General features: G+C 42.0%; 3 protein-coding genes across 3 annotated transcripts; 2 read left to right on the forward strand and 1 right to left on the reverse strand.

Moving 5' to 3' along the window:
• Positions 1-7,006: 7,006 nt before the first annotated feature.
• On the reverse strand, positions 7,007-11,735 carry LOC101786107 (5'-nucleotidase SurE). The gene is made up of 10 exons (XM_004955725.2): positions 11,485-11,735; positions 10,386-10,480; positions 10,186-10,253; positions 9,993-10,036; positions 9,723-9,800; positions 8,695-8,848; positions 8,239-8,409; positions 7,734-7,802; positions 7,573-7,653; positions 7,007-7,265 (listed from the first exon to the last, which is right to left on the reverse strand). Exons 1-10 carry the CDS (start codon positions 11,634-11,636, stop codon positions 7,263-7,265), a joined length of 915 nt encoding a protein of 304 aa, XP_004955782.1. The 5' UTR covers positions 11,637-11,735; the 3' UTR covers positions 7,007-7,262.
• Positions 11,736-18,463: 6,728 nt separating this feature from the next.
• LOC101786776 (zeta-carotene desaturase, chloroplastic/chromoplastic) lies at positions 18,464-24,895 on the forward strand. The gene is made up of 14 exons (XM_004955726.4): positions 18,464-18,781; positions 19,260-19,384; positions 19,483-19,617; positions 19,925-19,997; positions 20,410-20,483; positions 22,157-22,261; positions 22,421-22,665; positions 22,756-22,843; positions 22,986-23,028; positions 23,113-23,269; positions 23,462-23,590; positions 23,779-23,851; positions 24,049-24,213; positions 24,322-24,895. The coding sequence occupies exons 1-14, from the start codon at positions 18,625-18,627 to the stop codon at positions 24,478-24,480; spliced, it is 1,728 nt and encodes a 575-aa protein (XP_004955783.1). The 5' UTR covers positions 18,464-18,624; the 3' UTR covers positions 24,481-24,895.
• Positions 24,896-24,961: 66 nt separating this feature from the next.
• On the forward strand, positions 24,962-27,170 carry LOC101752635. The gene is made up of 7 exons (XM_004955727.4): positions 24,962-25,433; positions 25,543-25,649; positions 25,790-25,855; positions 25,990-26,072; positions 26,370-26,416; positions 26,508-26,586; positions 26,680-27,170. Exons 1-7 carry the CDS (start codon positions 25,192-25,194, stop codon positions 26,770-26,772), a joined length of 717 nt encoding a protein of 238 aa, XP_004955784.1. The 5' UTR covers positions 24,962-25,191; the 3' UTR covers positions 26,773-27,170.
• Positions 27,171-27,282: the final 112 nt, after the last annotated feature.

Raw genomic sequence — 27,282 nt, forward strand, 5'->3', positions numbered from 1 at the left:
GGGGATTGAACGGGGACGGGTGGGACGGTGATTAATGAGGGGCAGGGGTATCCCCAAGATCCTTTAGTCCATTTTAGTCCACCCCGTATGGACTAGAGGACTAAACACTTTAGTCCAAACTTTAGTCCACCTATTTGGGTCTTTAGGGACTGAAAGTGCACAAAATGAGTGGACTAAACTTTAGTCCTGGGTAACCAAACAGGCCCTTAACTTGGAGTCACTAAAATTTAGTCCTGAGTAACCAAACAGGCCCTTAACTTGGAGTCACTGAATTAAGGTCGAAGTTGTTTGATTGAATGTGTATCCTACATATTCTTTGGTAGAGCATCTCAAAGTTTATTTGAAACATGCTCAATTCATACACACTAGAGTCGTTCTTATCACTGCTAATATTGCCATAGCAAAGTTTGGATACATAGGCCCCGTTTGTTTCCACTTATAAGCGGCTTATCGGTGGAAATAAGTGAGAATCCTGCCAAATGCTTTGCTTATTTCCACCGATTCTCGCTTATGTGGTAAGCCGCTTCGGCGATTTGAACTACGAGAAGTGAAAAGCGAGAAGCGAGAAAATCTTCGATTAGATTATAATCCAAGCATGACTAGGAGAAGCGTATACAAATAGGGCCATAGTCATCTGTGGAGCTGCCAGAAGATGAATTTGCTTAAATTCTAATTATTCTGTTTGATGTGACTCACCTTTTTTTCATTCATGTAACTAGATATCTTAAAATTCAGTTAGCTTCTTATATTTAAAAGGTTCATGTTCGAGTCAATGAAGAATCTCTATGACTGTCTTGGATCCTTACATTTGAAACGGACATGCCAACTGATGGCAGTGATTGCTAATGGTTTTCATGGAATATGTTGCAAATCCAACAATATTTTAAAGTTTTTGTTAGTAATAGCTTGAAGGAGAGAATTCTGCACGGATCTTACTGTATCAACAATTGTAGCCTAACATTATTTCCAGTGAAGCGACTACAAGAGGGTAGCATATGACAATGACTGCCCATGCAGTTGTCATTTCAGGATCTTGTTACTACTTAATGGCAAGCAGGTGAGGTTACAGTTTTGTACATGAACAAAAGACTTGTTTCAGTAGTATTGAAAGCAAGGAGCAGTGAAGAGAAACACACCTTTTAAATTTGAACTTCTTCGCAGGGGTTGATATTGCATCTGTTAGCCTCAGCTCTCCTCAGTTATCGACTTTATCACTGATGCAAATTGTTGTAGGCTTGCTGCTGTTGCAAGTTCTTGGACAGTGCTGTAATGTTAATAATAGACAAAGCTATTGATAATGGGGCCTTCAGGGATCAAAATATCTTTGAGCCTTCTGAAAGCTGAGGTTAAAAGCTCTATGGGTTTAATCACACATCTATGTGAATCAAATTTCATGTCGCTTGTAATTATTCTGCAAATTTAGGATTATAGCTTGATTTTTTATGCATTTTACCTATAATTTAACCACCAGCCTGCTCTAGTGCCTGCTTCATTCTTCAATATGCAAGTGTTTCAGGTTTTGGCTGATGAGCTCTTAGCTGATGTTCTCACTTATCAGCAGCGATATATCTCTTCAGGTTATATTGTAATTTCAAGATTTCGTTTGGATATACAATGTGTTTTACATCTGAGACAGAGACTACATGGGACACACCACGTACTAATTAAAATTTTAAAACCCAGCCATGTTAACTGTTATGGCAAGTGGGCTAGTAGCATGCCTAAGGCCACGAGTAATGTAACTCGTGAACAGTTCCACAAGGGAATAAGATTGGTTTGTTAGCAGGTCATTAGAGATAAGGTTGTTAGAGAGATAAGGTTATTTAGATTAGATTGGATTTGTTAGATAGCTGGCTATATAAGCTCAGCCACACCATCCATTGTAACAAGCAAGAAGAACCTTAAAAGTAGTCAGAGCCTCCAAGGAGGGCGACGAATAGGTTGTCCGTGCTATCCCCAGTTCTACCCTATCATTTGGTATTCAGAGCCTTAGATCCTACAACTTTGCCATAAAAAAATTCCCCTTGCGCCAGATTAGATTGATCCCACAAATACCCCAAAACCCACCCACAAATTGCATTTTCGCATCAACAACCAGCCATGGCAGATTTCACCACCTTGGTTGAAGGCATCAAATGCGTGTCCGACGATGTCAATCGCGTTTCGGAAAGCCTTGATCGCTTTGCCCACAACATACGTGAGCTGTTCGGCAAGCTCTGTGATGAGTTACTGCTCCTGAAGGACAAGATCGCAGCACCGCCATCTTCACTGCCATTGAAGACCCAACCTGCCGCAACCATGATGGCCACGACAACATCGTCATCATCGGCCACGGCAACATCTTCCAATCTGCTGGCAGGAACTGTCTCCACTGCTGATTTGGCAGAAGATTCATACATTATCGTTGCGCCTGCCTCACTGCCGGCTTCTGCGGCTTCCTCACTGACGATTGTGACAGTAGCATCACGTGTGCCGCTACCCACCACAACACCATTAGCAGCAACACCTTCTCCTCCATGGGCGTCGTACCTAATTCCAAACACCATATCGAGTCAGCCAGCGGCATCTACACCAACAGCACTGCTGGCCTACAGCAACCACGCGCGCAAGGGCCACAATCCTCACCTGCTGAAGCTATAACTCGCCATCCTGCCCAGCATGCGGACCTGCGTGTTCCCCTGCCGGCGCCATCCCTGGCGTGCCCGTGGACCAGCCGGCCAATGCCGCCTCTGGCGCGCCCGTGGGCCAGCTGGCCAACGCTGCCTCTGGCGTGCCCGCGGTCGCAGCTTTGCCGGCCGCCTCGACGCCCGCAGTATCAGCCTTCTCCCCGGACGCTCCTCTCTAGCACTCTCGGGCCTCTCAGCAGCTTAGCGACTCCACAAACCTCCTGACCTGGTGCAGTCTTCACGCCGCCATCTACCTACAGCTCGTCCAGGCCTTCAACTATGTCTGCTCAATTGTGCTTCATCGCTACCAGGTTCCAGCCCCGTATGGACTGCAGCTCTGAGCATTGCCACAGCTCGAGGACGAGCTGTCTTTGAGGGGTGGTGAAGTGTTATGGCAAGTGGGCTGGCCGCAGGCCTAGGCCCACGAGAACTGTTGCTCGTGAACAGTTCCACGAGGGGAATAAGATTGGTTTGTTAGCAGGTCATTAGAGATAAGGTTGTTAGAGAGATAAGGTTATTTAGATTAGATTGGGTTTGTTAGATAGCTGGCTATATAAGCTCAGCCACACCATCCATTGTAATTAAGCAAGAAGAATCCTAAAAGTAGTCAGAGCCTCCAAGGGAGGTGGACCAATAGATTCTTCGTGCTATCCCCAGTTCTACTGTATCATTAACACAAGGCTAACAGCCTAAGCCCGTACCACAAAGAAGACTCCCATGTTAACTCCCCAAGAACAGTACTGGCTCCCCATAGAAAACACACCCATTGCAGTGCTTTCAATTTTCCTTTTCTTTTTGTTCTTTCTAGTTGTGATGTAGCATCACTTTATTCTTGCAAGTCACACAAACTGCTGTTCATGAAGTTTCATGTGCTGGGACGGCGATGGAACAAAAAAACCTTGAAATTTTTGCATTAGTCTGGACCAGACAGATGTGAACTGATGGTGCTGCTGTGGGCCTACCATCAACAGCGCACGTGCCCAGTAAAACCGTGTTCAAGAAGATCGATGGCCGAGAACTGCAATTGGTAAGGTTGAGCTTTACCTGATTGGTAATTGTAATGAGTGAATCACATTTGCTTCCATGCTAAGTCGAGTAGCTTGCGTTTCTTTGCTATTGCACGACATTCTAGAAGAACAAGCAAACATAAACAGACCCTTGCTAGCCTACATCAGGACCTTTTCCTTTTTTGATTGATGAACATGTTCGAACCTTTTTACTGTTCTCTGTTTCTGTCTCGTTGCTACCCTATTCAAAGAATATAAAAGTCTCACCAGCTCGAATACTTATGTTTTACCTTCCTGATCTAACATGTACTACATACTTAAGGGTCTGTTCGGTAGAGTTTCATCTGATTCTGATTCTTCATGGGAGTTGATTCTCTGAGAGAAGTGATTTTATGGCAGTGATTCTTTTGGATTCTCTAGCATAAACTCTTAAAATTAAGATGGAGAATCACTTCACAAAATCAGGAGAAGCTACTTTTTCCAGATTCCAGCCTCTTAGTTCATTTCAGAGAATCACTTCACACTTCTTCTTGAAAAACTGTTTGACAGAGCTCCCGCTAGAATTAATAGAGAATCAGCTCTGGAAACTCTGCTAGACGAAACCTAACTCCTTGCTTCAAAAATTTTTGTAATTTAGGACGGCCATTCACTTGTTTTTATCTCATCAACAAGCATTTTCAAAGCACCACCTCATGCATTCTTTTTTGCAGCTTCAAGAAGCCAATGCAATGCAAGTCTTCGTCAAGGGCTGTACATACACACACTGACAAGAGCAGCATACCAACAACACAATAGACAGCGCCATAAAGGTATCTGCTACTAGTCTGTGTACAATATCTATTTCAAACCATTAATGATCACATAAAACAAATAAGTCACTACTGACATGTACGTATTTAATTTGTTATGTGCCTTCTTTTTGGGCACTAGCTTGAACAACACTTCCAAGTCACACCAACAAACCTGTAGCATTGCAAGTAGTACTAAATCAAGATCCATGACCATGAGTGCTTGTTCAAAGGCATTATTCTTTCCTTTAAGGCTTTAACAAAGGGGAGACCAAGATACCACATAAAACACAAAAAGATGGCGGCAAAGATCGACCAAACGGCGACCGCCTTCGAATTACTAAAATCATGAAGTTCATAGCCTGCAGAAGATCACACACTAACAATATCAAAATCGCAAACATAAAACCACACATATAACATTCTGGTGTGGTACTACCTTACTTGCACAACTAGTATTCTTTTTTGGGAGGTTAGGTTAAAGGGTGCGACATCGCGGTTCCAACGGGGAAAGCGAGATGGGGAGGAGGAGGAGGTAGGAAGAGTGAGGAGTGGAAAGGGACAAGATACCAGAATAGATTGCAGAGGACACCGACGATTGGGCTGCACCTGCAAGGAACGAAGCAGCAGCAATGTGAGAGCCTGAGGGCCGGGGCAGTACAGTGCAATAGACTTCACCCCTACCCCGTGCCAAAAGCAACGCCACCCTGATGGGTACCCCGTCTCCACCCCTCCACCTGCCTATTTCCCCCCGGGAGTTTTTGGCGTAGGAGCCCGGCAGACACAGCGTTTCCTCGTTGTTTTTTGCTCCATGGGGTGGCTCCACTCCCTCTTCTCTCCTCTCAGGAGGATGTGGGTTCGGGCGCATTCCGAGCGCCGGAACCGTAAGTTCCTCTACCTCTCTCTGCCTATGATCATCATCCGGTCCTGCAACCGCATCCGGCATTCGATCTTTCTTGTGAATTTGTTGCATTTCTCTTGTGATGTTGGTGCATCATTGCAAACATGTTCTTCTTGGCCTTCTTGTTTCTGAACATTCTTGAGCAATAATCCGATTGCATTGTTTAACTTGTGAGTTTGCTTGGCAGGGAGGGGAATGCACCTCCTGTACAAGGACGTGCAGTCCTGCCAGGACGAGGACGTGCAGGTGCTGTGGTCGATCCTCATCGACTCGCACCGCCACCCGGCGCTCCTGAAGCTCAAGCTCTGAAGCTCTGGAGGAGCGGCCAGCAATGGCGTGTATTTATGTGTGTGAGAGCAGCACCACTCCCTTTGCTCAGGCCTCCCTAGAGTTCTCATCCTACACTATCGTTTGTGGCTTCTATGAGGATCCTCATTGGCCTTTACCGCCTTCGCTTTCCGAAACCCGAAAACTGAAAAAATTCAGAGGTTGAAGAAGAGAGAGAGAGAGAGAGAGAGAGAGAGGTTTCTATGATTTTCCCCCCTTTTGTGTTTGGTTTGAAATTGTACCAGTGAGTTTGAAACGCCACCTGTGCTTTGTTTGAGCTTGAAAAATGAGTGTGAGGTTGAGCTCCTTGTACATAGACACATGTTTGCTCAAGTGCCTTACCTTGGAATTGTATTGTACTGTATTTGTGGAGTATTGTAACTGTACAGTTGTGTGCATGGGAGGTCTGGTTGTTAGAGTGTATCTGTCCCAGCTTTTTGGTATTAAATCGCCTGTCAATTTCTTGGTGCCCTGAGGTGTCTCTTGCCCTCGTTTCCCTCGCACGAATGGCTGCCAAGTGGACATGCTCATGTGTATTTTGGACTAGAATGTGTGTGTGTGTGTGTGTGTGTGTTCAAAGTGTATCGATCGAAAACGTTTTTTCAACGCATGGGATCCAAAGTCGTAGAGGACAATTCGGCTTGTGTTTGTTTTATGAGAAAAATTGCCAGAACACAAACGAATATCTTTCAGCGAAAGCCGGCATTGCCGACACTCGTGTGTGTGAGAGAGAGAGAGCGTCGTCGTGGAGGCAAAGGTTACGTCTGAAGAAGTTGTTGAAAAAAGATTTACATGTTTTTTTAAGCAAAGATTTATGTATGTGTTGGTTCACATTATATTACCTTATCTTCGAACTAGTTTAATTTACAGTTACCAGATTAATTTTTAATTTCAAAAGGATGTCTGATTTAACTATACTATCACCTACCGACGGGTTCTTCTTTCACATGTTTATATGGCTCTCTTTGCATCAGTAACAATTCGGGTTGGTTAGACCTGAACCAGACCACCTGACAAGTGGGACCTCCTGCCGGACACCACACCTTTTGTGCGGAATTTTAGTGTAAATTCACCTTTTGGTCGCAACAGATAAAGAATACAATTTCCTCCTCTTGAAATTCTAAATCAAAACAGAACTTGCAACATGTACTGATGCATGTCTCCCATGATGCCCTTCTTAGGCCTACCCTTTCTCATTCAACCCTGTAACTTATGCTTGAGATAAATTTGAGGAGTATTTTGGTCATATTTTCTCACAAGTTGCCGAGCCACGCATGATTGGTCAAAACTGACAATTACTTAACAGCAGAGGGGCTATAATGCAAGCTATTATAAATTGCTATAAAGAGAAACCACAGAATTACAAGACCAATGAATTATTGAAGAACCATAGTTACAAAAAGCCGTAGTTCTGCAATACATACGCCATAAAATTATGAGTTGCTGTACTACATAGTGTGGCAGTGCATCAATAGCAATAAACAGAATGCCTGAAATCAATGTGGATTTATTCGTGACATTGCGGGCAATTGCATCAGCAGGTTCTGTCCAGCCGGCCTGGTAAGCATCCTGATCACTGAGAAGCAACACATGAAAGATGAGTCAAATGGTGGCCAAGAAGCAGGGCATCTCTTTGTGAATGCATAGTTCAGAGGCAACCTATGGAGCAGAATATATGCTGACAGTGATTGTCACATTATGCCACACATTATGCCAAACAGTAAGAGTGGTAAACTTGCAATGCAGGGTAACAAGATTAATTAATTAGGAAAAGAAACATGAAATTTGATCATGGTGATGAATAAACAGCTTTAGAAATTTTGTTCGGCTCAAGCTACTCTGCTTCTAGAAAATGAACGACCAAGAGAAGCAAAATTTCCAACCAGGCGTGACACGCAAGCTTTGAAGTAGGGTATGGCATCTGGTTCTGTGCGGGAAAGAGCACCCAGAGGAGTAACGGTAATCTGGAATAAACAAGACATAGTTAATAGAAATCTTTTCTATAAGAAAAATGGAAGGTGTGTGGTAGCTAGGTCATTCTTACATATCCATTTGCTAGGGACATGTGGTCCATGTCCTCTCCTTCCACTCCATCAGAACTTCTCCCTACAAGCTGTTTGGAATTCCATCAACAAAAACCATTAATACACATTGAGTCATCCATTTTAATTCAAAAGGAGATATGTTTTAGTGTAGCTAGCATAATAAAAAAGAACCAATAAAATAAAATGAGAACAAAATGTCCAGAGATCCACAATGACACAAGCAGTTATTATTTAAGTATAGCTACTCCCCATTTAAAACTACAGAAATATCAATAATGCAACACCATTTAAACTTAATAACTGAGAAGCAGGCACAGCATCCCATGATTTTAATTGAACATCACAAAAGTAGAATAGTATGACCTCAAGAGATGAGATGAGATTCTAATTCTCTACACATTTGATGGTTTTATCTTTGAAAACTATGTTTCTTTAAGGATGCCTATGAGATCCAGTTCAAATGTGATTGGAACAATAGCATGGAGTTTGGAAACGCTAACTTACCACTCTCTTAAATAATAGGTCATTCTCTGATGGTGTGACTAGTTCACTGTCCTTTTCACCGTCAACATCCATGTTTGCTGTCTGGTAACTTTCTACTGCAGGCTTCTTGTAAACAGTTTGCTCCCAACTAATTCTGGCCATATATGTTCCTTGTTTTGTAATTTTGTACCCCTATTGCAAAGAACAGGACAGATAAAAAAACTTAGGTTTCCATCTGTTCATAAACAAAGATTCTGACATAAATGTTTTACAAATATTCCGAGGCAAAATCCATTAACATTGGACATTAAGTGAAACTCAGCAGAAACAAAAAATTATTAGCACTTTGACATGTCCAGGGCCATGCTCTATAGTTTGTCCAGTTGTACATGTATAGCTTAATGCATTTAGGTTTGCTACCCCCGTACAATTATAAAAAGCGCATTAGTTTACTTCAAATCACTGCTGGATATTTACCTTGTGGTGTGCAGCATCTGTTGGTACATCTACATTCAAGAATGATCCTTTAGGATATGTTCCATTCTTGATCTCGGTCACAATAGTATTTATCAATGGCATACAAACCTCTGCAGACACCTTGAGGTCATTAACACTGCTCTGACCTGCAACCCTGTACAATTGGGAGATCAAATAGAGTTCTCAGTTTTGACTGACTTGCATAGATTCAGCACATAGGATGACATGGCTGAGAGCAGGAATATACAAATATTGAACATATGTACATCAAAATTGAATTTTAGTGTTTCATAGATTAACAGGTTCTGAGATCTATTGAAATTGCAGAAGAGCCATAAATGTTCAAATAATCTGAACGTAGGATTATAAAGTTCTATAAGAAACTGGAATTAGTTCAACTTCCCAAAAAACAAATGCAGTTATGCCACACGCACGCACACAAAAAAGTTTCTTATCAGAGGTCAATTCATTTTCTATATCAACCATTGGCTGAAAATGGGGCTTCCTCAAAGGTAAAAGCGATTATGCAGTCAACTATCAGGCCTTCCTGAAAGGTATCACCAAATATCAGTCAACTACTTCTATGTTTTCATACTTTAGACTGTATCATACCATTTGTTAAACACTTCAAAGGCTTCAATTAAAACTGAAAGGACACAACAGAGCATGTAACGACTGTTCCTTTGCAAACAATGTACCCAAACCATCTTGTTAACTTTATGGTCCATTTTGTCTAAAAAGGATTTGGTTCAAACATGTTATACAATGACTGTATACAACATGTACTGAAGGATAGATATAACCATCAATGAAGCCAGTATTCTTAGGTTAGATCAGCAGTAAAACTGAAGAGCCTATCGACATATAGATCATTCACATGAAATGCACAGCTCTATAAGAAATAAAGTATAAAAATGTTATACAAAAACATATCATATTTTTTTGCCACCAAATAACTAGCTGCTGAATGTGAAAGAAAGTGGTTTTTGTACATCTGATAGAATCAAAGAAGAAAAATCTTTGCATACCAATCATATGACATAGCTATTGCAGGAATCCCATATAAGAAAGCCTCCCTAGCACCAGCAACTGTTCCAGAATAAATACTGCAAATTAAAAAGCAAAAACACTCATGATTCACTGGTAAATGCATATATTTATTTCTGAATCTAAAATCGCATCTAATCAGCTGTTACAATTTCCAATAGATAATCTTGAGTTTTGAGGACTTCATAACTCTAGCTATATATGTTTAAGATCATGAGTACATATGTATCGACAGACACAGAGATACTTACACATGGTATCCACAATTGTTTCCAATGTTGATTCCGCTAAGTACCTGCATTAAGGATCATATAGAATAGAATGGAACTCAAGAGTGTTTATGACTAGAGGACATGTAAATAAAGAAACTATTTGTAACCAGAATTTAGAATAAAAGCATAATAAGAATATCTGGTATATCTATTAAGATACTTCACAACTCACCAGGTCAGGAACCACACCATCAAAGAGCTTCCCAGAGATGCCTAAAGAGGCACAGTCGGCAGGAGTTCCTAGCATTAGTAGGAGAAAACATGAGCACTCAGCATGCAAAAAAGATGTCTTTGAAATTTTAATGTGATTCCAAATATCTTATATGGGGAAGTTTATATGCCATAAGTTGAAGGAATCAATAGCAGACAAACCTGAAACTCCAAATGCTGTAGCACCACTTATATCAACACGTTTACAGCGGAGTGCGGGGCGCCATGTGATGCAGTGGCTAACCCCCGATTTGTCTCTGCATTTTTTATGAAAAGTAGACAAATATAAAACACTTAGGAAGGAGACTGGTGCCACAAGATTAGCTTGACCCTTGGCCAACTACAATTAATTAAAAGACTACATGACAGTTTTTCTTTTCTTCATATTTTTTCAGTTTCCTTCTCAACAACCATGTGCATAGATAAGGTCAATGACAAATCATAGTTTTGTTAAGAAGACCTTGACTAAATGAACCATAGTTGTTTCTTGTTTATTTTTCTTTGTTTGGCTTAGGTACACCCATACCATAACTTGTACATCACAATATACTCACAAGCATTTTTCAGTGAAAGCAACTTGGCAACTTGGATGGTGTATTTGCTGCTAATCAGTGAAAATAATTCCAAAACATGTCCGATTCCATGTTGTGCACACAGCATCTTGCAAAGCTGATGCTTCCATACACAGCGATTAAATATATTATTTGTTTTCTTCCAAACTGCTTTTGTAGATTCATCATGTCAGGGGCAAGTTCACTATTTCATTCTTTACAAGAAAACGACTTAGCCACACCGAAAACAACTCTAAACTCCACACAAAACAAGATTAATTAACAAAAAATTACTTCTCAAGATCAAGAGTTTATTTTTCTTATTTCTTTTACAGTAAAATTAGGCCCCAGAATTTCGCACCAATGACCAACAGGGAGAACAGAAACTAACTGCATCATCTGCTGCAACCTGCAAATCCAAAAAATTCACGGAAACAAAAGAATTTTTCTATCACTCATTCCTCTTCTTCGTCTTCCTGGGTGAGAATGCCAAAAGGATAAGGGATGAAAACAAAATTTCCCCCCTCTAAGTTCCTGCTTCCCCCCTCTCGCATACTACTTCCTCCCAAGGCACTGACCAAAATCCCGTGATCCTACCACAGAATATCCACAAAGCACCAACCACAGAACCAAGGAAGCAAGAAATCGGAAGGAAGTTGGAAGCAAGATGGGAGGGATCGCGAGGCGAGATGGGGAGGGGGGACATTTACGTGTCGGGCGCGCAGACGAGGACCCGGTAGCGCCGCGCGGCGACGAGCTGGTCGACGAGGAAGCGGAGGCCCGGCGCGTCGATGCCGTCGTCGTTGGTCACCAGCAGCACCGGCGCCTGCGCCGCCGCAGCAGCAGCCGCCGTGGAGTCCATGCGAGCGCAGCACGGGGATGGGGAAGCTTTCCGTTTCCGTTCGCGGCCACGGCTCCCGTTTCGTGCGCCTGTTGGGGGGTTTTTGGTTGGAAAGTTGTGAAGCGGCAACCGCACCCTGCCATGATTTGGGGATTTTATACTGAGAGGGACTCCCACTCGTCACATACAAATATAAAATTACATCTTTATAGTTCAATCAAAACTTTAAAATTTTGACAATCAACAAATTGTGAGATGTATATTTATTTTGGAAACGTAAAAGTTAGTTATACGCATATATTTATCTCAAAGATTCGCATAATAATTTTATTAGGATTTCATAAAACAATGGTTAAAAGTACATATGGAGACCATGTTTTATATGCAAGATGCCAACTGATTTGTTGTTCGCAATGATCCATTAATTTTACATATGCAAAACTTTTAGGTCTATTTTATATAAAAGGTTCTCCAAAACTTATTGAATATCCTTGTTACTCGAGGTGTTTGGATACATCGTGCTAAAGTTTAGCACCTGTCACATCGGATGTTTAGATGCTAATTAGGAGTATTAAACATAGGCTAATTATAAAACTAATTGCACAGATGGAGTCTAATTCGCAAGACGAATCTATTAAGCCTAATTAGTCCATGATTTGACAATGTGGTGCTACAGTAACCATTTGCTAATGATGGATTAATTAGGCTTAATAGATTCGTCTCACGAATTAGCACAGGGTTCTCTGCAATTAGTTTTATAATTAACTCATGTTTAGTCCTCCTAATTAGCATCCGAACATCCGATGTGACACTGATAAACTTTAGCACCTAGTATCAGACATCCCCTCAGGCATGTTGAACTTCATCTATGATTTTCCTACTCAATGTCATGTATACTACAGATAAAACTACAAGATCAAAGGCGATGAAGAATTTGTTAGCAGATGTATGAAGTGCTTACCATAAGGATCGATTTTAATGAAACTTTTGATTTTCCTACCTACACCCCCAGCGTACAATTTGAGAAAGTATATCCTTTGTTAGGAGATTTTTCTCAATTCGCATCATAGTTAATTCGTATTCCTCTAACTATTCTAAATTTTTGGAAATAAGAAGCGTGGCACAGAGATACGACGTTCCCCACACTTAACATTGTCAGCATTTCATTATGCAATTGCTAAAGTAAAATTGAGCATTGTTGGGAATGAAGTACTTTTGAAGAAATAGAAACGGACCTAGCTAGAACTAATACTTTTATTCCTACTTTGCTGCAATGATTTACTTGTCGTTTTAGCTCCACGTGCACGATAACTTTGAATGGGTGCTTTTAGTTTTAGCGGAATTGCCTCAACTACAACTAGAAGTACCTGCATGATAGATAATTTGTTTCATTTTATTTTGAAAAAGAGAAAGTCGATTGTGGTTTCGATATTGATTTGGAATCAAGACCTTCTGTTTTTTGTGAGAAGATGAAGGGAGTTTACTTGTGCAATCAACAATCAAGTTGTGTTCTGCGGGCTCCTGGTTGTTCTCTCTTGTAAGTGGAATATCATAAAATTTGTTTTGTCTAGAGGATATCATAAACTTTATTGAATGTTGTAACACCCTAATTTTCATCTTCTGCAATTAAATAAAATTTATTAGATTTCTCTAACTTTCTATAAGGTCTTATGTGAATTTATTAGGCATTAAAATCTTTTTCTAAATTAACTTAATGAACTATATGTTTTTGTTTGTTGCATTCATGCTGGTTGCATTTCTTTCTACGTGAGTGTGAAAAAGATTTAAAAAGGAGTTTATGCAACGATTAGATTCTTCTGAGAATTTTCCAGCTTTTTCCGAAATCTACTCTCATTTTCCTAGAGCTAAATCTATTTATTAGAAGGCTCTAGTTCCTTTTCACGGGTTCCAAGTATTTTATTTGATTTCTCATGTCCCAATCCACCTCTAGGATTTTTCCTAGAATTTTTCATGAATTAAATGAATTATCTGGATTACTCTGGATTTTTCTTTCACGGGGAATAGAAACCCTTTTCGTCTGGGCAGAGCCTTGGGCCCAACTTACTCCGACCCAGCCCAGCAGCCGCACAGCTGTAACTGTTGTGCATATGCTGCCGCCGGTAGCCATCCTTGGGTTCCGCGCCAAGGCAGCCGCGCCACCCCTGCACCCTATAAAATGCGGACCCTCTAGCCTCGTGTGCCCTGCTGCCTCCGCCTCCGCCTGAGGACTCGCCTGCGCAGCGCCGCCGCCCTACAAACCGGCTGGCCAGCGCGTCGAGTCAAGCGATGCCGCCGGTTTTCCACCAATTCATGCGACCCGGCCCTGAAGGAGCAAGCGGCCGCCACCCTGAGCATCCCCTCGCCTATCCGCATACCTGCCGCCTCTTCTCGTTGCCATCGTGCCGCCGGAGGAGTGCCGCCGAGCAAGACCAAGTTGCCATCTCCTCTGTTCGTTGTGTGCCAAATTCCTGCCGAAATCCGTCCGCCCCGTCACTGGTGAGGACCCCTGCGTGATGCCCTCCATCTCCCCTATCTCCTGCGCCTCTTGCTTGAGCTTGGGACCACATCAGTCGCTGCGATTTGGCCGACTGAGCCGTTGTTCGCCATCGGTTAGAGGAAGAAGAAGGTCCTGCTGTTTTTACATTTTGACCCCTGGAGGATCTTGTAATAGATTAGTTTTCTATCAATCTAATCTAAGTCTTAACTTTTTATAAATCTAACATTGCCATGTATCTTATTCACGGGCACTATTCGGTGTGACTCGAAAATATCATTTGCTTGCCCTATAGTTTACCTTTATTTACATCTAGGTCCTTCAAACCATGTTCATCTCACATCTTTTCCGTTTTAGCTTCGATTCCAGTGATTCTCACGCTTGCGCGATCCTTGCAACGCATATGATAGTTTTAAAGTGTTGTTTTAATATGTTTTTATTATTTGGTGTACTGTTTCTTATTAGATGTATTTGTTTGCTTGTTTAGTTGCTTTGGACTTTGGATGATTGTGTGACGCTAGATGGAGCGTAGTTTGAGGAATCTGAAGAAGAAGACTTTGAAGACTCTGAACAGCTATAAGATTTTAAGGAAGGCAAGTTGTGCCCTTGATCATATTTTATCCTATACAACATTTATATATGAAACATATGCTTTGCATGCCTGTCTTAATTTGAAGGGTCCTAATTAAGGATTTATCTAGTTCCCATATTTTCCTTGTCGATCTGGGTTTTACTTTATTGTTGGGTAATTATGCTAGTTGCTATACCTGATTTATGGTGGGAAGTAATGAACAATGATGAACCTGATTTATTTTTGTTATGTATCTTTGTTAATTACATCCACTTACATGCCTTAATTCGAACATAGAGTGACCACCTAGGAAAACAGTACAACCATAAGACCAACGGGCTCTAGTCTTGGCTTACTAATTAGAGACTCTGGTTTGTGGTGGTTTTACCGAGAGGGCAAGAGGGGTCTTGTGATGGGGTATAGCTCGGCTCTTTTGAGTGATATTCTCTTTGCAAATACTCACCTTAGGGGAGGGTTATGCACACACAACTGTCGAAACCTTACTAAACTACTACCTACTTACTAGGGAATCTTTGTAAAGGCCTCGTAGCGTCTCTATACAGTCACACCTCGGTAGTATGATAAGTGCCTACTTTTGCGCAGCATGGTTGGGTCTAAAGTTCTCTTGAACTTTTACGCGACTTATGATGAAAGTGTGCAACCTCTGTAGAGTGTAAAATTGATATATCAGCCGTGCTCACGATCAAGAGCGGTCTGGACCCTTGCATGATAATTGAACTTGAAGAATAATTAACTTTTACTTTATTTATGCTTTATTTATGTTCTTGTTCAATTATCTTTATGCTTAATTGGGTGGTATAAACTTGCTTTCTAGTAAATAGCTTGCTAATAAAACTTGACCAATTTTAAAAGTGCTTAAATGCAGTAAATCACTCAGCTATTCCTTGACTTGGCCTTACACTATACATTTCCTCACACTTGCTGCGTACCAACCATAAGTATACTCACACTTGCTATATTTGCTAGGCGTACGTTTCCCAGTCAACTACATGTGAAGTTGTTGGAGATCTGCTGCTTCTACTAGATATTTTTATCTTATTTCTGATTATGTAATTTTTTAATATTTACTGAAGTCATCGTATATCAAAATTGATCCTAGCACACGTATGATAGGTCATCTGATTTACCTTTAAAATCGGGTGTAACAAATGCCATCAGCTGCGATGACGCTGAGCTATGAAGATCACCATCTCTGGGCCTTGGCGGGCTGATAATAGAAGAACGGCCTAGCCCATCAGCCGCCTGAAAGGCCCCCCAACTCAAACGCTGATCCCTTATGGGCCTTTTGGTCCCTGTCCAGTCCAGTAACGTATTGGACTTAATTTTTTTTGCTGTTTTTCGAAAGCCCATTGGTCAACTATGGCTATAGTTAGTTAGTTCTACTAATCTTGGTGCATTTAAGTGAGTCGATAATTGGTGCATCAGTCGATAAGCATGGGAAATTAAATGGGCCATCCTTCCCCCTTTAGAGAATCACATTTTTTAATCAGAAAAGCAAAAATGATTTTAGTCATTATGTTTATCAAGCTTTGAATGTTGAAAACAACCAAGCTGCGACTCTAGAGGAACATTCAGTCGTAGAGAACAGTTAGAAAACAAAACGATGATTATCATTTAGAGCGAGTTCTTTTAACCAAGTCTACGTACGGACGAAGAGATGCTGCATGTCAAAGCCCTGATTTGTTTCATCAGAAACTACAATACCTATTTTTTTTCTTAACGGTAATCATGATTACGTCTTGGGTTTCCTAGTGGGGAGGGACTGTTGGGCAGGGGGAAAGTTATGGAAGATGCCGACCATGGTGCTTCGCCCACAACCGTGGAGGTACACGATAAGGAGCACTACCGCCCAAAACTTCATCCACCGCCGCGTCATTTCTTTATTCATCTTCTACGGGTACCCCATTACACAAACCCACAAATTTGAAGGTATTTGCATACTCCTTTTCTTTGAATTATATTATGTCTAAATTATAAAGAACACTTATCTCTATCCACCCGCTCAATGAAACTTTAGCTCCTAGTAGAATCAGTATACATTAAACTATATCCACCTGAGAAAGTTAACAAAACGAGAAAGCATCGTACCAAAGTTGCTTATGAATGTATGCCATGCAATTCTATTTATCAATATGGTATTCATATAGTGTATATGTATGTGACTAGAAAGGCGATAAGAAACCCCGCATCCGTAGAAAAGGAAGTGATATCTCATATAGAACCTGCAATCAATCAAGCACTTCTGTATTTGAATTATGATCCCTTTGTGCGATTTTTCATTTGTCATAGAATTTGCGTGTTGCATATAGGTTAATCCTAAAATACTTCTTACAATCATAAGTTTTATAAATTAAATAAATTTCTAAAAGATATAAATGGTAAAGTCCTATATTTCAAACATCTTAGATATGTATGTGCATCACTCATTTTAGTTGACACAAATTGTGGTTTAGAACATCATCTAACATGCCGCAAACTAAAGAGAGATGAGCATAGCTCTGGCAAAGAGAAAACACTTGGTTTTGAGGAGAATGCTACCAATACAAATCATCTTTTAGGTCTTACACCTTTTCCATAAGTTCCCTCCACATTTATCATCAATAACATGAATGCCCTAAGGATTTATTCAAATTAGCTACGGAGATGTTTTTAGTCGCATATTATCCATATATAAATATAAACCTTTAACTTTTAACATCCCCTCTCCCATCCAGATGTGATCAGACTAGTTTGGTCGGGAATGTTGTATAGTTAATTTTATTCTCTGAAAATCATGTTAAGCCATGTTCATGAAAAAAAGATTTTGCTACATGAGTATGGAGGCAAAGGGGTCTGTAGTCTAGTGGTTGCCGTGATCTTTTTGGAGCACCTATGGGAGTGAAATTCAAGCTGCATAAAAAAAGTTGCTCACTAATTTTCTAGGCGGCTTGGGTGAACCGACATGTGGTGACGGGTCCTTGTGCAAGGAGTTGGTAGTGGCTTGTAACTCAAAGTACGGTTACAGCCCTAACCATAGAGGCGACATCGCTATGCATTAGAGGGACTAAGGCCCTTTTGTTTGAGCTTCTGCTTTTGGGCTTTTGGCTGGAAAGCTAGCTTTTTGAAAGCTGGCTTTTTGGTTGCTGACCTTTTGCTATTGGTTTTTTAATAAATTTTTATCTTCTCAGCACACCAAAAGCTAGGAAAAGTTCCTCTCAGCCAGCTTTCCAGCTTTCAGTTCATTTTTGAAAACTAGCCAACTGGACTGTTTGTTTCAGCTTTCCAGCTTCTGGCTGCCAGAAGCCGCCAGAAGCCGGAAAGCTGACCCGAGAAGCTGAAACAAATAGGGTCTAATTTTCATGACCTTTCTCGGCTAGGTTTCGATTAAGTAAGTTTTTCTTAGTGAAATTTCATGCCCCTCCATCCCTCACTCAAGCTAACTCAAAACTCCGATTTAAGAAAGGAATACTAAACAAAGAAATGAGTCGTCCCTTAATTTCAAATCGCCCAGACTCGGGTTGAATTCTTCTTAATAAAATACCATGGGGACGGTTACCAAGTTTTTAAGCACGGAGGGTGGCTAGTGCTATCGTGTTACTCCTCAATGCGTAGATGCCGTTGTGCACGTAGCAGAATCTGACTGAAGCTGGGAAAGTGCTGCTTGCATTGTTTGTAACGTTGTGCGTTGTATTCACCACGATTGGTGCGGCGTGGTGCTGCCACGAGGCCCCGCGACAAATCCTCCGCCCGACGGCATCTTCGCCGCCCCATCCCCTCCCGAGCTTCCATCCCCCCTCCCTCCCCTCACACAAAACTGCCCCCTTCTCCCTCCCTCTTCTTTACCACTGCCGACCAGCCCACCATCCCGCCACCATTCCCACCACCGCCCCACCGCGCGCTCGCTGCCGCCGCGGCGCTTGCTAGGTAGTAGCCGGCCGCGCGCCATGGCCTCCGTGGCGGCCACCTCCACGCTGGCCCCGGCCCTCGCCGCCCGCCGGCGCCGGGCGCGGCCTGGGGCGTCGCCGCTACCGCTGCCGCCGCGCCGGGCCGCCGTCGTGCGGTGCTCGCTCGACAGCAACGTCTCCGACATGGGCGTCAACGGTGAGTTAGCGTTGCCCTGCTCGCGCTTCTCTTCTGGGGGCGGTGTCAGCTGGAAGTGGGTTCATAGACTGTTAAATGTTTTGTTAATCCTCTCTGGGATTTCCACACTGTAGTTCCAATACTCCCTTAGGCCATAAAAAGTTTGCCTTTTGGGCTGGAATCAAACCTGGAGCTCCAAATTGGCTATCTATATGTGTGGAAATCGGTATCATGTTGATTTTGGTTCAGAGGTTCATTCATGGTACTGTGATTTTTCCTATGCTCTAGGAATATCTTATAATTGGAAATGCCTCTCATAGTTGTGTTTTAGAGACCCTGCCGGTGTTCTCTTTTCTGACCAAAAGTGTAGAATTCTGGGTAGATTGCTCCAATTTTTCTGAATTTGTGCTGTCAGTTCTGTTTCAGTTTCAATAGCTTTGGGCTGAAATGCCAGGTTGACTTGGAAATTCTAAATGAGGATCTTTTACATGTGTGGCAGCTCCCAAAGGGCTGTTCCCACCTGAGCCGGAGCACTACAGGGGGCCAAAGCTCAAGGTGGCCATCATTGGGGCAGGCCTTGCCGGCATGTCCACTGCTGTCGAGCTTTTGGACCAGGGCCACGAGGTTAGCTTATCGGTTGCCTTCAACAGAGCTAAATGATCTCTTATTCAGGAATGCCACTGCCTTTTAATTGTCTTAGTTGGGCATAATATGTTTTGCAGGTTGATTTGTATGAGTCCCGGCCATTTATTGGCGGCAAGGTTGGCTCATTTGTCGATAGGCAAGGAAACCATATCGAGATGGGCCTGCACGTGTTCTTCGGGTGTTACAGCAATCTTTTCCGCCTCATGAAGAAGGTACAGGCCTCTGTGCATTGAGGTCACTGGACACATACTGAATTAGTTTAATTGTACTGTTAGCTTGACTGCCCTACTTAGATAAATCTGAATTAGTTTTAGTTGGAGACATTTTTAAATTGGATGTCTTCATAGTTCCTAGAGTGAAGTAAACTTACAATACTGGAGTGTATGGCAGGTAGAAATGTGCTAGCCTATTTGTGTATGTGAACGAATTGGTTCAGTGGCTTTCCGGTTGATGATTGTAGCACTGGTATTGCTGCCTTATTGGACAGATTTAACAGCAATGAAATTAAACCTATTTTAGGTTGGCGCTGATAATAATCTGCTGGTGAAGGAGCACACACATACTTTTGTAAACAAAGGGGGCACAATTGGTGGTATGTTCAGCTATCATATACCCATCAATTTTTTGTGGAGTACTTTTATACTGCAATATTTTGATTATTCTTAATTGTTTTTGGAATTGCTCTATGCCTATGATAGGGAAGAAAAGTGCAATTGCTTCTAGTGTGTTAAAGTATTAACCAACTAGTCGAGTTTAAGAAGTAAAATTTTGATCTTGTTTTTGCATGTTCTGCTAAGGGATTGATTTGTATTTTCCGAGAAATAACAATGCTTGTGTTGCCCACTGTGGCACGCTATTTACTTAGTCCTGCAGTATGTATCTTGAATTAAGCCAGTTGTAATAAAGCATAACATGTCATGCTACAACTGAACTGAACTATATTTTGTTGTATATTTCCATGAACTTATAATGTAATTTTTCATTTTAATTTCCTTGGTTTACAGAACTTGATTTTCGGTTTCCGGTGGGAGCCCCATTACATGGTATTCAAGCGTTCCTCAGAACTAACCAACTCAAGGTAAATTCATAATTCATGACTATTATAATATTAAAGGAGAACATCAACTCATGAAATTAGTTTAGTCTTGAATTTCTTTCTTCACCTTTTGGAATTACATGCTTTCCCATCTGCCATAAATTTCTCTTCTTGAGCTCTATCAGTATCATGATCATGAGTCTTGCCCTATGCTGACTATTTCAAGCTGCCATTATTCAACCACTTAAACATGTTACATCCTTCTGATACGTTTTGTGCCATTCTCTTTGAATTCCATCTGTATTCACATATTTGTAGCCGTACACCAACACTCCTGAAAGTGGTCTTCCCTCTCCCATTTCATGTGGTTACAAAGACGACGACAACAACATAGCCTTTCAGTCCCAAGCAAGTTGGGATAGGCTAGAGTTGAAACCCAACAAGAGCCACAAATCAGGGTTCGGGCATATGAATAGCTGATTTCCAAGCACTCATATCCATGGCTAAATCTTTGGGTATATTGCATCCCTTCAAATCTCCTTGTATTGCCTCTTCCCATGTCAATTTTGGTCTTCCTCTGCCTCGCTTCACATTACTGTCACGCCTTAGGGTTCCACTACGCACACCGGTGCCTCCGAAGGCCTTCGTTGGACATGTCCAAACCATCTCAGCCGGTGTTGGATAAGCTTTTCTTCAATTGGTGCTACCCCTAACCTATCACGTATATCCTCATTCCCTCGTATGACTACAAATCCAACGCAACATACGCATTTCCCTGCTGGACATGTCGTCTCTTTTAGGCCAACATTTTGCACCATACAACATTGCAGGTCTAATCGCTGTCCTATAAAACTTGCCTTTTAGCTTTAATGGTACCTTCTTGTCACAATTCCTGATGCTTGGCGCCACTTCATCCACCCCGCTTTGATTCTACGACTAACATCCTCATCAATATCCCCATCTCGTTGTAGCATTGATCCCAAATATCGAAATGTATCCTTCCTGGGCACTACTTGGCCTTCCAAATTGACATCTCCCTCCTAATGTGTAGTAGTGCCAAAGTCACATCTCATATATTCAGTTTTAGTTCTGCTGAGATATATTTACTCTTGCCACAACTCCAGTTTCCTATTTACTCCTGCTCGACTTTCATCAACTAGCACTACATCATCCACGTTCATGTGATTACAAAGGATTTCTTTTTAAGAATTGTTACAACCTGTCATATTTTTATGCGAATTATTGCATACAGGATATATGCACAAGCATGCTATGCCATTTGAAATAGTTTGCACTTTGCAGCTAATTATTAAATGTCAGTAATAGTACAATTTTTCACAATATATTTGCACTCCTATTCATGTTATAAGCCATGGAGAAAGCATAGTAAAGTCCTCATAGATTCCTAACTACATATCCTTGAGACTAACTTAAATTAGCAAAGCTTGTTCATGATCGTGTTATGTCAGACAGAGAGTTGTGGTTTATTTCGCAGTTAATATTTAGTTCTTTTTTTAGTCTAAATTGTAAAACTTCTTATTTTTCCCTGTAACTATCACTGCCATACTCATTGGAAGTGAAGGATTCTTTTTAAGTGCACTTGAAACAAGGACTGAGGTGTTGTCGCTTGTCAATTTGTTTAGTAACTACATACTACTTAATTACATACTTTTCGTTAAACCTTTTAATTCAAAAACATTTGAATTATGTCACAGGTGTATGATAAAGCAAGAAATGCAGTTGCTCTTGCCCTAAGCCCAGTTGTTCGGGCTCTGGTTGATCCGGATGGTGCATTGCAGCAAGTGCGGGACTTGGACGATGTAAGTATTCATGGCTTTTGTTAAGATTCATTAGGAGTGTATATCTAGGACATCTGTAGGAGTGTTCATGAAGTATGTTTTTAAATTTGTGCCATTATAACCCAGTGATAGCTATTTTTTTTCAATTTAAATGTAAATTTGCCAGTGTACCTTTTTCAGGTTAGTTTCAGTGACTGGTTCATGTCCAAAGGTGGTACTCGGGAGAGCATCACAAGAATGTGGGATCCTGTTGCTTATGCTCTGGGTTTCATCGACTGTGATAATATTAGTGCACGATGCATGCTTACAATTTTCACCCTGTTTGCCACAAAAACAGAGGCATCTTTGTTACGCATGCTAAAGGGTTCGCCTGATGTGTACTTAAGTGGCCCAATAAAGAAGTACATAACAGACAGGGGTGGTAGGTATGATGACAGACAAGTTTTCTTGTGAATTGTCTTTGTCTAGGTACTACCATAGATCTGAAAACTTACATCATGTAACAAATCCTTCAGGTTTCACTTAAGGTGGGGATGCAGGGAGGTTTTGTATGAGAAATCACCTGATGGAGAGACCTATGTTAAAGGCCTTCTTCTCACAAAGGTAAGATTTTTTTATCAGTATATCAGTTTCTGCTTTGCTTGGTTATGCAGCTAGATCAGAGATGGAAAATATGACGAATTATGTAGCCTGAACTATTCTTTATATTTGTATACTTATATTGTTGTCCTCGGGATATTTTTAGGCCACAAGCAGAGAGATAATCAAAGCTGATGCATACGTTGCAGGTTCATTTTCTGCTTCCTTGTCTTCTCTTTGTTTTGTAACTAACACCTCCAACCATACTCAACTTGGTTTTGATAAGTGCACAGCTTGCGATGTCCCGGGGATCAAAAGACTACTACCGCCAGAATGGAGGGAATGGGAAATGTTCGACAATATCTACAAGTTAGATGGTGTTCCTGTTGTCACTGTTCAGCTTCGGTACAATGGATGGGTTACTGAACTTCAAGATTTGGAGAAATCAAGGTAGCTGATGTCCCCTGTTTATTTTGTATTTTTGTTACTTAATTGGTTTTAGACCCAGTAATTTGCAACGCTCACCAGTCATATACGAATCTTCCATGAGGATTACATTTGTTTCTTCTAAATGATATTTTGTGCAAATACAAATTGCATTTCTCTGTGCTTGCTCAGTGATACTTCTCGTCTTTGATGTAGACAACTGGAAAAGGCGGTCGGTTTGGATAACCTCCTGTACACTGCAGATGCGGACTTTTCCTGTTTTTCAGACCTTGCACTCTCATCTCCTGCTGATTACTACATTGAAGGACAAGGTTCCCTGATCCAGTAAGCCTACATTTTTGAAGATTCAGCGCTCTTGATAGTATTCACTTTTTGACGGATTGTTTTGAAGTTCGGTTTTGTATACACTTTATCTTGCTAGGTTATCAGCATGTTTTAACTAATGTGTTTCAACTATCAAATTGATTTCCTTGTGCAAATATATTCACTTTCAACACTTGATTCATTTGCAGAGCTGTGCTAACTCCTGGTGATCCATACATGCCATTGCCAAATGAGGAGATCATCAGTAAGGTTCAAAAGCAGGTAGGTTCGAAAACAACATATGTTCTTTTTTGTCTTATTACTGCTATAACTGATTGTTGCAGGTTGTTCACTTTACAAATAACTAAGCAAGATCTCATTTGAAAGTACTTAAAGAGAAACGAGATTTCTTGTGATTGTATTATATATTTATATTCTCCCAAGCTAACCTCAATACCAACACATATGATTACCTGCAGGTTGTTGAATTGTTCCCATCTGCCCGGGGATTGGAAGTCACATGGTCCAGTGTGGTGAAAATTGGACAATCTTTGTATCGTGAGGCTCCTGGAAATGACCCATTCAGACCTGACCAGAAGACGCCTGTTAAGAACTTCTTCCTATCTGGATCTTACACGAAACAGGTATTGTTCATCTACAGGAATCACTGGATCAGGAAACAATAAAATGTTATCACTGGATCACTGGATTTAATTTGAAGGGATGCTCCTAATATTGTGTTATGCGTCCAGGACTACATCGACAGCATGGAAGGAGCGACTCTCTCAGGCAGGCGAACCGCAGCCTACATCTGCGGTGCTGGAGAGCAGCTGCTGGCCCTGCGAAAGAAGCTCGTGATCGACGACAGCGAGAAGGCGCTGGGGAACGTCCAAGTCCTGCAGACAAGTTGAGCCTTGCCATCGCACATGCTGGAGTGGCCAGATTATATCATTCTCGCTCCTGGTGGCTGGCGAGCTCTTGTAAATCTGAGCTGAGCATTAGATCTGCTGCTGCCTTATTCCCCGCAGTGGCGTTTCAGATTCCTGATTCGAGAACCAGGTGTCTAGGTGGCATACGGGATTACATCAGGCAGTGTGTGTGTTCAGCTGGAACTTGACGATCGATTGCTGACACTGATATATAGTGCACACTGTTCTTAGGCCTCGCGAGAAAATAGCAAGTAATTATCTGGTGGAAATTGCTGTATGATTTTACTGGTGATGTTGATTCATCTTGGTCCTGTGGCTCTTATACACACATTATGTATTAGCAACTGTTTTCTTTTTACTTTCTATTTGAGGAATACAGCTCCAAGCTTTCCTACTAGCCTCTTCAGTTCTTATGGATATTTCGTTATTGTTTAGCCATTTGCAATTGAACTTGGCTCATGGAAGATGTCTTGTTCCTCGCCGGCCGGCCGCTGTGCTGGAAACCGAAACCGGTCATTTTCCGGCGTTGCCTGCCGCCGTCACCGGCGACGAGTGGTGGCAGCGAGTGAGAGACAGCGGGCAGCTGTTGCGTGTCGTCCCGAAGGCCTTACGACCTGCTAGTTTCTGACGGCCACGAGAGCGCGAGCTCCTGCGTTTGGTTTTGTTCTTGAGCAAGCGGCCAGTTGGTGGCTGATGGCGCCGAGCCCAGCCGCCGGGCTGTCCCTGACCCGGTCGTCTAGCGGCCACCTGTCGCCCGCCGCCGCCGGCAGCGTCCTCCAGCCCGTCTCCGGCTCGCACGTCTCGCAGCAGCGGCGGAGGCGGCGCTTCGCGGCGGGCGTCGTCCGAGCGGCGCCGGACGCGCCGCCGGCGGTCAGGGCGGCCGTCAGCGCCGTCACCGAGCTCCTCAGAGTGTTATCCCCAAGCAAGAAGCCCAGGCAACCTAGCTTAGCGCCTTAGCCTCTCGTTCGTCAAGCTCATCGTCCGCTCTGGAATTGGAATTTGGATTCCGTGGCATCCAACATTTTTCTTGGTTCGGCCGCGCAGGGATGCCGCCCAGGAGGACAAGGCGCTGGATCCGCCGCCTTGCGACAGCGTCGAGGATGTGCTCGCCGTGCTCCAAGACGATTACCGGCGCGCCTACTTCCTCACCGGTACGGGTTCCTTGCACCTTGCTGTGTTCTTTCATCAGGGATTGCTTGGTGGCAGATACAGATTGCAGAACAGAGGCTGACAAAATTGTAAATTTTGATGCGCGCAAGAGAAATGATAACCAACTCCTCTAGGGTTGCAGGGGATTTCACTCCGGGAATATACACTGAAGATTGCTTGTTTGAGGATCCGACGATAAAGTTCCGTGGTATGTATAACAACTCTCTTGTGGAACATTGTTAACTGGGTGAAGCAAAGCCATATCGATGCCTGATGTCTCCTTATTTGTTTAAGAGCTGAGGAATTTGTGACTAAGGAAGGGTGCACTCTTGTTCCTCATAGGACTGTCTAGGTACTCTCAGAATCTGGACCTGCTGGTGCCGTTCTTCGACAGCCCTTCACTTGAGCTCGAAAACATTGAAAAGGTAACAAATGCCATTGTTGACTGGAATTCAGTGACTTGTTTGCGGTAACTTTGTTTCTGACTAGCAATTATATGTTGGCATCTGAAAAGGTTTTAGTTCTGAATTGTAAGAACTCACTTGCCATTCTTCTTGTTGTACTACAACAAGAAAGAGTTGTAGCCTTGTAGGTTATCTCCTAGCTGAACTGAACATTTTTTTTAGTAACACTGTTATCTGAGAAAAAAAGAGTATGAACATAAGATCCATGGAGAAACACGTTCAGTCTGCGGATTTTTAAAATTGTAACAAATCTCACAGGGTTTGAGGGTTGAAACAAGGTTCGTCAAAGCGACATGGAAACTAAGGTGCTTCTGTAAGCTTAAGAAAAATGTTTGATTTTTCCTAGTACTTTTAAAGAGGGCTGTCTCCGTTGATAACACGCCCTGCTATTTTCAGGACATATTTGAGGCTTCCATGGAGGCCCTTGATTGCGATCCGAGGGAACACAACCTATGATCTTAACGAAGATTACAAGGTAGTGATTGCAAAACCCAAACCATGTAAAATTACCTCCTCTTTGATCAAAGGAAATCGAAAATATTCCAAAATTTTGTTTGCATTTGTTCAGGTGGTTCGGCACTCTGAGAGCTGGGACGTCTCTGCGCTCGAGGCCATCGGTCAGATATTTGTGTCTGCTCCGGAGCAGCGGAAAGACAGCTGAGGTTGAAGTGGAATGTGCAGTGTGCAACACCACACATGATCAGAAATACTCCTATGTAGCGTCAGAGACAGCCATGTTCAAAGCTGTCTGCCAGACCTCCATTTCAGAAAGCAGCAAGCAATGTTGAAACTGAAACCATCGTTTTCTGGCGTCAGAGAGCAAAGATAGTGTATCAAGGGAGTTGATAAGAAACAAATGGCGCCATTTGACTTCTAATTGTACCCATTTAATGGAACTTTTAATTGTGGTGATTCAAGGGCGGAACAAAGTCAGGGCGAGCGAAAAAGTAGAGTGCAGTAGCTAAGATGAATGTGTCACACTGATTGGACTTTGAAGACTTGTACTTTTGCAAGTTGCATGAAACAGTTCTATTTTATAAAAAAAATAACTAAAGATCACATCAACCATTTTTCCCTTCAGATATTTTAGAAAGATTTTACGCCAATGATCCAGGTACAAATTTCAATTGAAATCCTTGGATTAAATGTGTATACTAAAGAAATACGGCTC

Source organism: Setaria italica, chromosome II (assembly GCF_000263155.2).
Source record: "Setaria italica strain Yugu1 chromosome II, Setaria_italica_v2.0, whole genome shotgun sequence".
Lineage (NCBI taxonomy): Eukaryota > Viridiplantae > Streptophyta > Magnoliopsida > Poales > Poaceae > Setaria > Setaria italica.